Source organism: Heteronotia binoei, chromosome 2 (genome assembly GCF_032191835.1).
Source record: "Heteronotia binoei isolate CCM8104 ecotype False Entrance Well chromosome 2, APGP_CSIRO_Hbin_v1, whole genome shotgun sequence".
NCBI classification, from domain to species: domain Eukaryota; kingdom Metazoa; phylum Chordata; class Lepidosauria; order Squamata; family Gekkonidae; genus Heteronotia; species Heteronotia binoei.
The window spans coordinates 110,155,986-110,170,482 of record NC_083224.1 but is presented as its reverse complement, the minus strand read 5'-3'; the positions used below and the strand labels follow the sequence as shown (position 1 = coordinate 110,170,482).

The following is a 14,497-nucleotide window of genomic DNA, read 5'->3' as shown; positions in this document are numbered from 1 at the left end:
AACAAGTTCTCCAGCCCTCTCTAGGACTCAAAACCATAGAGAAGTATTAGCTGCCATTAAAAGAAGGTCAAAATTTTAAAAGCTAATAAAAAGAAATGTGGACATTGAAAAATAGCAGAGCCGGCAGATATCATCATTAAAAGGTAAAAGCTATTGGACTATATACTTAGAATTAATCTTGGTGTTGTTTTGGAGAAAAAAGGAAAAAAAGTTTTTAAACTGACAGAAAAGCTGCGGCAGCCATTTTATGCAAATTTTTTTTTAAAAAATTAATATCTTGACTTAGCATCGGAGAACGGCGGTTTTGGGCTTATTTAATCTAATCCATAAGACTGTGTGCTTGGAGAGGTTAATTTTTGAACCTTTTTAAAACAACAGCTAAGCAGACATGACGGAGCTGAGATCAGCAGCAAAGCAGCAACGGATGAGGGCTGGATCACTTGAAGAAGAGAGAATGGTTACATTTAAACTAGACAAGACTGATAAAGCAGGATGGCAAGAAGCAATGGATGCTATGGAAGCAAGATTGGCAAATATAATTAGAGAAACAAAAACAGGGTTAAAAAGAGACATTGAGATAAGTGCAGAAGATGTGAAAAAAGATATTGAAGATCTCAGAGAAGATTCACAAGCAGCTCTGCAGAAAGTGCAAAAAGTAGAAGAAAAGGTGAAAGACCTAGATATGAGAATGGACCATGTAGATTCCACTATGCAAAAATTGCAGGAGAAAGCATTACTAGCTGACTGCAAATTAATGGAGAACCAATTACGACTAAGAGGGGTGCCTGAGTCTACTACTACTGATCTAAGGACATATATAATTGAAATTATTGCTGAATTTTTAGGAGAAGACCCAGAAGAAACTGATCATTACTATGATAATATTTACAGGATAAATTCGGAATATGCAAAAAAAAAAAAATTACCAAGAGATGTGTTGGTAAGATTTGTGACAAGAGACATGGTAGACAGGATTCTTAGTAAACAATTTAAGAGCCCACTGGAGGTGGATGGCAGTAAAGTAAGAATTATGAAAGAACTGCCAAGGAAAGTGATCAGTGACAGGAGACTCTACAAAAGGTTGACAGAAAAGCTGAGAGAAAAAGAAATAAGATACAGATGGGAACTTCCAGAGGGTTTGAGTTTTGAATTCAAAGGACGGAGATTTACCATCACAACTATTCAGCAAATGACAAACTTTCTGAGTGAGCATAAAGACTTTGGGGAATCAGATCGAGAATAAAAACGATTATGGATTACATATTAATCTCTTGGAATGTAAATGGACTTAACTCACCACAAAAAAGAAGGGCAACTTTTCACTGGATTGGGAAACAAAAATGTAACATAATTTGTCTACAAGAAGTACACATCAAACAAATGGATTACAAATTTTTATGGAATAAACAACTTGGTGTGGAATTTTTTTCATTGGCTAAGGAGAAAAAAAGGGGGGTAGTTTTTTATATCAAACAAGAACTAGACCCAAAATTAATTTTTAAAGATGATGATGGCAGATATATTGCAGTAGAAGTGACATTGAACTATAAAAGAACTTTGTTGCTGGGAGTATATGCTCCAAATGGAGCAAAAGACTCTTTTTAAAGAAATAATGCAACAATTAGATGAAGTGGTGCACGATCAAATTATGATAATGGGAGACTTTAATGGAACAGTGAAAACTACTTTGGGCAGAACTGGGGAAAAAAATAATGAAGGGAAACTACCAAAATCATTCTTTGAACTGGTAAAACAAGAGAGTTTAGAGGATATATGGAGGGAATTAAACCCTAAAGAACGTGATTATACTTACTTTTCGGCAAGGCACAACTCTTTTTCGAGAATTGATATGATTTGGACCACAAAAGATCTTGGACTTTTAACGAAGAAAATAGAGATACTTCCTAAAATAAGAGCAGAATCAAAATCAGTCTGCAAAATCAGGGGAAAAGACTCTAAGGTGGCGGATAAATGAGGATTTACTACAGAAACAGGAAATAGTGTTGTCTCTGGAAAAGGAAACGAAATGCATCTTCCAAATAAATGAAAACGAAGATACCCAGTTTTGTATTGTGTGGGATGCATGTGAAGCAGTAATGAGGAGCATTTTGATTACATTGAACAAGGATAAAAAAGCGAAAAATAAACAAATGATGGGCATTCAGAAAGAGATTGGCAAAAAAGAGAAAGAACTTAAAAATGACCTGGGAAAAAGAAGACTATAAGAGAAATTACAATATTACAAAGCCAACTGAGCCATTTGCTGAATAAAGAATTGGAATGGAATTTAAAAAGACTACAGCAGAAATCTTTTGAAGGTACAAATAAACCTGGAAAATATCTTGCATGGCAAATGAAAAAAAGAAGGGAGAATAAAGTAATTAACAATATTGTATCTGGAGATTAAGACATTGTTGATCATGAAGGCATTAAAAGGGAATTTTACAAATATTATGCCAAGCTGTTTAAAAGCCAAAGTGTAGATAGAAAAAGAATTGATGAATATCTACAGAAAATCAAGGTTAACTCATTAAGAAAAAACATGGAGAATTTGTTGAATAAACCAATTGAGAGAGGAGAAATAGAGGAGTCAATCAACTTAATGAAATTAGGAAAAGCACCTGGTCCAGATGACTTTATGGCAAAATTTTATAAAGTGCTCGCGGAAACGCTATTACCAAAACTTCAGATATGGATGAACACTATAAGAGTAGATGGGAAAGTTCCTAGTACATGGAAAGAAGCAGTAATTTTTTTGATACCAAAAGAAGACAGAGACACCACAAATGTGAAAAATTACAGACCAATTTCATTACTAAACAACGACTATAAAATATATGCAAGGATTTTAGCAGAATGCCTTAAACAGCATTTGAATAGTTTTATTAAAGAAGAACAAGCAGGATTTCTTCCCAAGAGACAAATTAGAGACATCATAAGAACAGTTATAGATATTATTGAATATTATGAGAAGCATCCTGAAAAAGAAGTAGCATTGTTTTTTGCAGACGCAGAGAAAGCATTTGATAATGTGCATTGGGACTTTATGTTTGCAGTGATGGAGAAATTGAGATTGGGAGAAGATTTTATTAGAATGGTAAAGGCAATATATTCTGAACAATCAGCAAGACTCTGCATTAATGCAGACTTAAAAGAAGAAATGAAAATAAATAAAGGAACAAGACAAGGTTGCCCTTTATCTCCATTGTTATTTATAATGACTTTAGAGGTTTTGTTAATTCAAATCCAAGATGATAAAGAGATAGAGGGGCTACAAATGAAAGTTTTTTCCTATAAATACAGAGCATTTGCAGATGACGTGATGTTTATAAATGAAAATCCCACTCATGTAACGCCATTGCTGCTTCGTAAGATACAAGAATATGGAGAGTTGGCAGGCTTTTATATAAACAAAGAAAAATCAAAAATTAAGTGTAAAAATATGTTAGAGTAAGCAGGAAGAATTACAGAGATCAACAGAGTGTGAAATTACCTTAAAAGTAAAATATTTAGGTGTAGAAATAACAACGAAAAATATTGATTTGTATAAAAACAATTATGAGAAACTCTGGTGCAAGATCGATGGAGATATGATTAAATGGAACAAACTGAACCTATCTATGCTGGGCAGAATCTCTGCAATTAAGACGAATGTTTTACTGAGAATTATGTTCCTGTTTCAAACAATTCCAATAGCGAAAGACAATATACAATTTAATAGATGGCACTACAAACTTTCAGAATTTGTATGAGCTGGGAAAAAACCAAGAATTAAAATGAAAATTCTGACGGATGCGAAAGAAAGAGGTGGATTCCAATTGCCTAATTTAAAACTGTATCATGATGCAGTTTGCCTGGTGTGGATTAAGGAATGGATGACATTATTAAAAAGAAAGTTATTGACATTAGAAGGACATGGAAATGTCTTTGGATGGCATGCTTACATGTACTATGGGAAAAATAAGATGGATGGTTTCTTCTCACATCCCTATATCAGAGGCAATCTGTTAAATACCTGGTCAAAATATAAAATATATGGTGATGAGAGGAAACCGCTTTGGATCGTACCAACAGAAGTAATAAAATTGTATCCAGACATTAAAGAAGAGAACTGGTTAACCTATAAATAACTTTTAAAGATCCAAGGAAAAAAGGTGGAATTAAAAACAGTTGAAGAAATACAATATAAATATAATTGGTTTCAACTGCAACAAATAAAGAGGACATTAACAGGACATTAAGAACTATGGAATAAGATAAGAACAAACAGAACTGGAGAGAATGCTGTTAGGAGAAAATGAAAAGCTGATCTCAAGGACATATAAAGTATTATTGAAATGGTCTATGGAAGATGAAGTAGTTAAATCACAAATGATAAAATGGGCAATAAATATAAATAAGGAAATACAGATGGAGTCTTGGGAATACCTATGGAAGAACTCTATGAAAATTTCTACATGTTATAACATTAAAGAAAATTGCTTTAAAATGCTATATACCATATTCTTCGCTCCATAAGACGCACCTGACCATAAGACGCACCTAGTTTTTAGAGGAGGAAAACAGGAAAAAAAATACGGTATTCTGAACCAAATAGTGTAATAAAGTATTTAATAAACTATAACGGAATAACATTTTAACCATGTAAAGTGAACAGTCAACAGTGGCATTAAATAAAGTTAATTATTATATTAAGAACCATTATCACTGTCATTAACAAATAAATAGACTTAAAGGTTTGAGTACTCTAGTTTTCTGGAAACCCCAAGAACTCATCATCGCTAGAGTCAGAATTTAGGAAGCTCATTTGTTCGCAATCACTGACATCACTTTCTTCGCTGTCTTCATATAAGAGACCGTCTTCACTTCCATCTAAGGCATTGCTAATGCCATATTTTTTTAATGACTGTGCAACGATCTCCTCCTTCACTGAGTCCCATGATGTTTTCACCCATTCACAAACTTGAGTGATGGTGGGCCTTTTCATTCGTCCAGTAGGTGTCAGATCATGATTACCAGCAGCCATCCATTTGTTCTACTCTTCTCTCATTAAGAGCTTAAATGGCTTGTTGATGGAAACATCAAGAGGTTGCAACTGGCTGGTAAGACCTCCGGGAATTACAGCTAGATGAGTCTTCACTTCTTTGAAGCACTTTTTTGTTGGTTCGCTAATATGTGCTCTAAACTGGTCAAGCACTAATAAGGCAGGTTTTTTCAGAAGTCCTCCAGGACGTTTGGACCACACCTTTTTAACCCATAGTCTCATTCCATTTTCATCCATCCTTTCTCATGTACATGTACAACAACTCCTCACGGAATCACTTCTTTTGGAAATGTTTTCCTTTTGAATATCAACATGGGTGGCAATTTGGTGCCATCGGCACAGCAGGACAACACAGCTGTGTAATGGGTCTTCTCATGCCCTGAAGTTTTCACAGTGATGGTTTTAGCACCCTTCAGATCTACAGTCCTATTAGATGGCACATCAAAGGTTAGAGGGACTTCATCCATATTCCCAATCTGGCCAATTTCAAAGCCATTTTTCTTCCTAGCATCTATAACAAATTTATGAAAGGACAGAATTTTGGATTCATATTCTTTTGGCATTTTTTGCGCAATTTTAGTTTTGGTCCGCATAGCAAGACTACATCGCCTCATAAATCTGTAGCACCATGATGGTGATCCTGTAAAATCCTGAATGCCTTTCTCTATAGCAATGCGTTTCGCTTCAAACATGATCATTTTTGTCGAGACACAGAAGCCATTATTCCGGTGACGTATGATCCATTCTTTCATGTCCACCTCCAACTGTGGCCACTTTGCAGCATGCTTACGGAAAGTGTGCTTACTTTTATCTGCTTTTTGCAGCTGATCCTCCTGTTTCCTCCACTCTCTAATCATTTTTTCAGTTGGAGGAGGCCCAAAATGTCTCTCTGCTGCTCTGTTTCCATGCTCCTTAGCATATTTTACTACCTCTAGTTTAAAAGGAATTTTATATGCTAGCTTTTTCTGCTTTATCATCCTTGCAGTGGTAGAATTACCGTAGGTACTGTAGTATTTTTCTGCAAGAAATGAAGGAACTGTCAGCATCATTTCTTCAATGTTCACCATTGAGTACTAACCATTTGCATTACCACTGAGTGCTGACCATTTGTGTTACCACTGAGCGCTGACCATTTGCATTGTCACTTACCGCTGGCCTGCACATTATCACTGACCAATAACCTGCACTAACTTGCACTGAGCATTGTCTTAAATCAATGAGAACAACAATCGGTATTTAAGACCTAAAAACAAACACAAAAATGGACTTTGTGCATTGTGTGTACAGTATAAATTACCGTAATAATTGATTCCAGTGACCTGACTTTGTACATCATAATTACAGTAATACTGACACTAAAGTTTAATATGGCAGGTGTTTTATCATATATTTAATGCTCAAAGTGGAACATCATATGTATGGGGTAAATAAAGATTTAATGAGTGATAAAGTTTATTTTTTTTAATGAGGAAGGGGTCTAATATTCTGCTTTTTTAAATCATGGAGCTATACTAGTCACTGTTCTACACTTTGACCCTTCAATGTTTTACTTGGAAAGTTCTGTAGTTTTAACAAGCATTGATTTTACCGTAATCTGAAGGACTAGAAAGTCACTTGGGACTAGAAGGTTACATAAAGCAGACATTCTGAAAGGTTTCATGGAGCAGGAATCTGAATCTTAAGAACATAAGAGAACATAAGAACATAAGAGAAGCCACGTTGGATCAGGCCAATGGCCCATCCAGTCTAACACACAGGCTCTCATGTGTTTTGGGGAGAGGCACTAGATGCTATATTGAAAATTTGGTGCCTCTAACCCAAAGAACAGCCCTCCCAGAGCCCCAGATACCTGTGGATCAATTCTCCATGATTTTCTATGGGAATAAATCTCCATAGGGAATAATAGAGTTCCCAGCAGACATTTCCCTCCCCTCCCCCCGCTTTCTGACAACCCTGAAGTGGGGGGAGGGCCTCCAAACCAGGGGATCCCCTGCCCTTACCTGGGGATTGGTAACCCTAGGTCAATTGCCATTTCCCAGTGACCTGGGAGGGATTTTAGATCCTAACACCAGCCTGCGAGGGGCAATTGTCTCTGCCTGCACAATGAAAACAGAGTTCTAGTTTCAGAACACACTTTACAAGCCTCCGTTCATTTATCCCCCAAACTCTGCTAGGAGACTATCCAGTATTTTCTGTTTTAGCAAAACAGGGAACCTCAGGCAACTCACCAAAAAGAACTTTTTGTGAAATGTGGTTCACAAAAGTCCCTGTCACAATAATAGGGGGCAAGGCCGCTCCGAATGTTGGGCTCGTCTGAGAGGAGAGGGGAGGAAAAAAAGCCCACAGAGACCCCAACGGCGTTTCCCGCGCGCGCTCTGCCAGGCTCCAATTGGCCAAGGCCTCCGCCCACGCCCCCCCCTCCTCCTCCTACCTTGCCTTTCAACTCAGCTTCAACTGCTCCCTTGGCACAGTTTTTTCTTTTTTACATATGGTACCTCCCCACCCCCCTCCAACACGTTCCCCATTTACCGGTATTTTTCATCCCTGGCTTACTGTCTTTTGCCCCTCCCCCACTCTATTTGCAAAATGCATTCGACGGGCGGAATAACCCCAAGGGGAGAGGTAAAGGAAGGGGGGGGGGAGAGAGAAAAGCACCCCCGCTTGTGCTGCTGGCATTGCTTGGCGGCACCATTCACACTTGCACGCAGCATCCTCATCCCTCCCCTCCCTCCTCTCTGGGTCCAGCGAGCTGGGGGCTGAAAGATTCCCAGACGGTTTTGCCTCCCTTTGGCAACCGTCTGGGGGAGAGAGAGACGGGGGTGATCTTTTGCAGTTTGGAGGAGGAAGCTTCTTGCATGCATGCTTCAGGCTCGGCGGTGGTGTTGTGTGCACTTTGGAAGGGAGGGGGGTGGGAAATGGCAGCGCCGCCACATTGAGCGGCTCAAGCGCACGGATGCCGCTATTGCGGCTGCAGCGCTCTGCCGTTACCAACTGAGCCTCAAACAAGCACCCCCAGTCGTGGCAGCAAGCCCGCCTGAAGGAAAACCCATCTCTATCCAGGGGGCATACCAACACTAGCTACGGTAAGTCCCGCAAGGAGAGAGCAAGAGCAGGGACGGCGATGGGGCAATGAGTCTAGCTTCTCCCCTGCCCAACCCCTAACGCGTAACCATTCCCTGCACACTCGCAGGACCGGTGGGGAGGGATGGAAGACAAGGAGGGAGCAGAGGAGCAGGAGCAAGAGCCATCAGAGGCTGATGGACTGCTTCGGTGGGCCGCCGTGCGGGCCCCCTTCTATGTACAGACGTGGGACCGGCGCCTAAGAGACTGGCTCAAAGCCATCTGGCGGCCCCCCCTTGCTATAAGCCTCATAAAGGCTTATTTGGCGGCACCTCCCGCCGGGAGAGTGGCACCCACACCAAACAAACTCCAATCGGGAGCAGAGGCGCGGAGACAGTAGAGGGAGCCGGTGGAGCTCACCGGGGGGGGGGTACCCCACATGATGATCCACAGCCCCAAAGGGGCACAGGAGTCAACCCTATTCAAACAACTAGCACCCCCCTGTCAGGGGAGCGGCGAAGAGACTCCTCCTCCCACTTTACGCAGACTGAGCAGCATCGAGGCCATGTCAGGCCCTGACCCCAAAACCTCCCGGAGGGAGCGGGAGACCCAGGGGAAGGCCAGGCCCGGCGTCATCACAGAGACAATGATCTACCTTGGGGACTTCTGGGGGGGGGAGCCAAGGAGGAGCAGGCCCAACAGCTGCGGACACCGCAGAGGAGCATTCATGCAGAAGGCGACGCACAAAGAACAAGGGGGAAACGGGGGGAAAGCGGCTGGCGACTGGGCGGTCCTCCAGCGGGGCGCCCCTGGAAAGGAGCAGCCAAAACAGGTGGCTAGCAGGCACAATAGAGACCACGCGGGACCCCCACAGCCCCGCTGATGAAGATGACAGCGAGGGCTTGGAGGCAGCATGGCCAGGGGTTGGGGGAGCACAGCCCAGGCATCTGCCTCCACCGGGAGCCAAAGCCCAGCGCCACATTGGAGGGGAGGGCGGGGGCGGTCGACGGCGACCCCTGGAGGATCCCTGGGGCAGAGCTGCGACGATCTGTTTGGGTTGCCAAGACGGCGGCTGGAGATCTCCCACTTTTGTACCCAATCTCCGAGCAAGAGGCATTTGCAGTATTCGCTCCATAAGACACACATACTTTCTCCCTCACTTTTTTTGGGGGGGGCAGTGCGTCTTATGGAGCGAAAAATACGGTAGGTGGTACATGACACCTAAGAAATTGGCAAAAATAAACAATCAGTTGTCGGATAGATGTTGGAAATGTAAATGTCATGAAGGATCTTTTCACCATATGTGGTGGACTTGTGAAAAGGCGAAACAATTTTGGCAAATGATTCAGCAGGAGATCTCGAAAGGCACCAGATATTTTCCTGTTGGGATTACAAATGGAAAAATTTCAAAAGCTAGATAGAACAATAATTTGGTATATGCTTTCAGCTGCACAGACATTATATGCGCAAATGTGGAAACAAGACAAAATACCAGAAGTATGGGAATGGACTCTGAAAGTCATGCATTAGAGTGAAATGGACAAATTTATAAGAATCTTAAAAGAACAAGATATAGAGAAATTTAAGAACAACTGGGGAAAGTTCCAAAAATACATTGAAAAACAATGGAACATTAAAGGACATTTGGTGATCTTTGACAATGGTTAATTTTTAAAGAAACGATATATGGATTACAGTTTAAAAATATGATTATTGGATTATAACTTTTTCTCCCCCCATGAAGATGGATTATAATCATAAGCTTTGGGTTTTTCGGAGAAATATTCTTTAATAGATAGAGTTTATTACCGTATAACAAATTAGATTAAATTGGAATAGGGGGGCGTTTGTTAAAGGGGCATGTACTGCTGGGGGTCACAAAAGGGTGGTGGTGGAGAAAATGTTATATATGTATACTAACATTTAATGAAAATGATGACAAGTTATCACAATATACTATATTACAATAAATTGTTTTAAACACCAGAAGCAGAGATGACATTTGTTTCCTGTATAAATGCTCATTAACCCCCTGCCATACTAGGTCAGCTTAGTTAATGTTATAATCCTTTTGATTAACAAAGAGAGTATGTGATTTGTTCTTACTTTCCTTCTTGTTATCAGCTGCCTAACATTTTTGGTTGTGTGAGTTTGGGAGGAATTAAATTTAGTCTCTAGCTGTCATTCTCTTCTTCGTCTTCATTAGACCACTCTAGATAAAAAGGGGCTGCAATACCAAATGTGACTGCATTCTGTTTAATTTTCTAAAAGAATTAATAATTGCTTTTATAGATAATTAACTGAACCCTGTCCTCTTCATTTTTAGGCATGTACTGGCATAGAAAATATTGATGAAGCGATCACTTTACTTGAACAAAATAACTGGGATTTAGTGGTAAGTGTTTTATTTTTAATAGTAAAATAGAAAAAATGCATATATTGAGAAAAGGTAGTATTACTGATTGGGAATATATATAAAAGGCAATATCTCTTCCGTTGTTTGCTACTTTGTATTGGGGAGGGAATGTCTTTTTGTTTTCTTTTGGCCCATGGTGTTCTTGATGGTGTCTGGCATATATCTTTTAAGATGATTTTACAATATTAAATGTGGTTGTTTATGTTTTTAAGCATTGTCTGGAAGCTGCCTTGGGTATTACACTGATTAGCACTGATCAGTATTCAGGTTAAATTGCTGTGTTGTAACTTTGCGATAAATAAATGGGTTTTGGGTTGCAGTTTGGGTACTTGGTCTCTAAAAGGTTCACCATCACTGACCTAGTACTTTAAATGTAACTATGTTGGGATAAACCTACTCCTAAGTAGGTCCTAAGCAAGTCCAGTCCTAAGCAGGTTCACTGAGCATCCTACTGAAGTCTACTTGATGAATCTTACTACATGAAAAGTTTTCTGAGGATTGTACTGTTATGCACCAAGCATCAAATTACAGAAACTTGAATCCATTCCTGGATTCTGTATACGAGGGTCCAGGCTGATCTCACAGCTGGAGGGGGAACCCAAAGATGACATTTGTTTCCTGTTGATAGGAATGAAGGCATATCACTGTTGAGTGGTCCATGAGGGAACACTCTATATTGTGATATTAGAACAAGTCAGCCCCAATAAACAAGAAATAGGGTGGTAGAAGACACACCCAGGAAAAGGTCCAGAAACTGCTTGTGGCTAGGCAGCAGGCAAAAAACTAGTCTTTCAGTGGATCAATCTTTTGAAGATGTTGACAATTATTGTGGATCTGATTGATAATCTTTGGACTATCTGCAGAGAACTGACTTTATTTTACCTTTCCATTACACTCCCATTGTAGTTGCTAACCATTCAGTCATGTCTGACTCTTGGCAATTATATGGGCCAGCTCTTTCCATGTTTTCTGATTGCACTCCAATTGTATAGTGGGTTCTACGCATTGAGGAGTCTCTGGATCAGTGATAACAAGCTCTTATTCGGAGTAGCATAGTAGAAGGCTACATTATAAGACTGAGTGCTGGGGCCACTGGGCCAAATTTATATACATCTCTGGGTTCCCATGCAAGCACATCATTGGGTCATTCAAACTGGTGGGGGCTTGTGATTGGTCCAGGGCTGCAGAGATTTGGATCCTGCAGCCCATTGTTCCCAAGTCCCCAAGCTCAGTCCGTATGGCTCCCATGAGCCAGGCAGGAACACCCAAAGACTTCCCTTGAGTCCACATACATAAGAACTCCTATTACCCTCCGACTAAAGGACCCCAGTGTCTGGAGCACAAAAAAGAGCAGAGAAGGGCCAAGACTGCTCTGGTCTGTGAGCTATAATCTATACTAGAGCTCCTGCAGAATTCTCTGGCAACTCATCTGTCACTTTGCCTAATCATTGTTAGCTTGAATAATTAGCCTCAGGCCTTGCTATGTCGACTGCATGTCATTCATAGTATGATACTGGTTTCTGTTGTTAAATGTAGTCATAAATATATAAATAAAGTAAGCTATACAAAAAATGGCATCTCTTCCCGTATAAACAATCCAAATACTTTAATTGTATACCAAAAAATATAGATCTAGGTGGGTAGCTGTGTTGGTCTGAAGCAATAAAACAAAGTTTGAGTCCAGTGGCACCTTGAAGACCAAGAAAGCTTAATTCTGGGTTTAAGCTTTCATGTGAAAGTTTATACCCAGAATTAAACTTCGTTGGTTTAACAGCTGCAACTGGACTCAAACTTTATACAAAAGAATAATGTTAACTGAAGGCTTCTCTGTCTTTCTGATTTTAAAGTGTTTTCATGATGTTGAGTCATCATTTTTTTTTTTTTTAGTTTTGGCCATGTTGAATGACACAGTGACACTGGGCTTCAAAGATTAAAGTTCAGTAGTATAACAATGCCATCATAAGCAGAGTAGCACTATTCTGAGCCCATTGACTTCAATGGATTTAGAAGGGTGTAAGTGTTTAGGATGGCACTGTGAGACAATGGCAAAACACTAATAGTATGCATCAGAGTCTGAAGCCTCCTATGAAAGAACATTATTGGAGGTGGAATTATGGCATTCAGAAGATGGGAGGTTTAGGCTGATACGTTAAAATTCAACAGCAAAGGAATTGCTGAACTATGGTGAAACTCGTGGCTGCCAGCTCCCAGTATATGTGTATTGATTGGACTGTGGTATCCATTTGAAGAACCACATAGTATGTAGACCTCCCACCTTTTTTTTTTTTAAACTTAAACTTTTTTATTTTTATATAAGAGAAAAACCATACAACATATAAATACAAAACTAAGGCACAGGAAATAAATATTTATGCTTACATCTTTACAGAAAAAAAGGGGGGGGGGAAGTAAGTACACTCCCATTCTCATACTGCCCACATACTTCTTAATACAAAATAAAATTCAGATACTTTTTTGGCATCTTACTCTTCTTACACGAATTAGCGTTCACAAAGTCTAGAAAAGGAAACCACTTTTCAACAAATTTTTCCCCTATAGTAGGATTATCGTTGAGAAGAAGTTGGGAAGCAATCTTGTCTTGGATTACAATGTCCCAAACCTTTTGAAAGAGTTAGTGATGGTACTTTAGCAACTTTCCAAAATCTAGCTAAAAGCAATTTACCAGCCAGAAGCAATAGGGAAATTAATTCTGATTTAAGTTTGGAAAAATTATTTTTCGGCCACAAATTAAGGAGCACGGATTCTGGGGTGCATGGAATAGTTTCCTTAACAATAGCTTCGATTTTAGTTACTAAAGCATTCCAAAAGGTTTGGATTTTTTTACACGACCACCAGCAATGTAAAAAGGAACCGGTTGCTCCACATCCCTTCCAACAAATGGAGCTAATGTTCTGCTTGGTATGACTTAAAATTTGGGGAGTCAAGTACCATCTAGAGAGTAGCTTATATTGCTGCAGTTTGAAGATCGTGCATTTTGATTTACATAAAGGTGATGTCCAAATTGAACTCCATTGCTCCTCTGAAAATTGTACCTCACAATCTTTGTTCCAAGCGTTTTGCTGAGATGTATGTTGTGACCAACTTTTTTGGTTTAATAAAACATATAATTTAGAAATCACCCCTCTCAGATCTGTGTTTTCTTTGTAAATTAACTGTTCAAAAGCGTTCAATTGGTTAATAGGCTGCATTACTGGGATTACTTTGCTTAGTGCATCATGCAACTGATGATATTCATACCAAGGAATATCTACTTTAAATTTCGATTCAAGTTGGGCACGCATGTATAGTTTACCTTTTGAACTAATATCTGAAATTCTAATAATTTTTTCCTTCCTCCAAATCCCGAAACATCCCCTAGGAAGTCCTGGTGGGAACCAGGGCTGACCCAAAAAGGCCATTATTGGTGTGGATGGTTGAACCACCATAGACCTAAATTTATCCCAAATCTCTAGTGTGAAACGTAAATAAGGGTTGGATACTAGAGTTCTCCTCCTATCTGTCTTGCTGTTCCACATAAATTCATTGAGACATAGAGGAGAAACACTTGCTGACTCGATCTGAAGCCAGAGCAGGTGGCAATGCTTCTTGGCATACATTAAAACATTGCGCAGTTGGGCCGCCACATAGTATTTTTCTAGGATTGGAGCACCCACCCCGCCCTTATCGTTGGGTTTAGCAAGTAGTTGATAAGAAATCCTTGGCTTTTTGCCCTGCCATTAAAAAGAAGAGAGACTTCCCTGCCAGGCTTTCATGTCATTTTTTGGGATAGGTATCGGAAGGTTTTGAAACAAGAAAAGAAATTTGGGCAAAACAAAAGTTTTTAACAGATCAACTTTTTTCAGCAAATTAAGTTGCAGTTTAGCCCAGGTGGTCAGTTTTGTTTTAATTAATCTAAATAACTGCTTAAAGTTTACTTCAAATAGGTCAGATAGATTTATCGGGATCTGGATTCCTAG

At 39.8% G+C, this 14,497-nt stretch overlaps 1 protein-coding gene across 1 annotated transcript in view; it reads left to right on the top strand.

Annotated features, from left to right (window-relative positions):
- The window catches only part of FAF1 (Fas associated factor 1), a 494,563-nt gene that overhangs the window by 43,859 nt on the left and 436,207 nt on the right, over window positions 1–14,497 (top strand). The window contains exon 2 of the mRNA XM_060231799.1: window positions 10,431–10,499. Coding sequence (XP_060087782.1) covers window positions 10,431–10,499 — 69 coding nt within the window. The remainder of the gene's footprint in view (window positions 1–10,430; window positions 10,500–14,497) is intronic.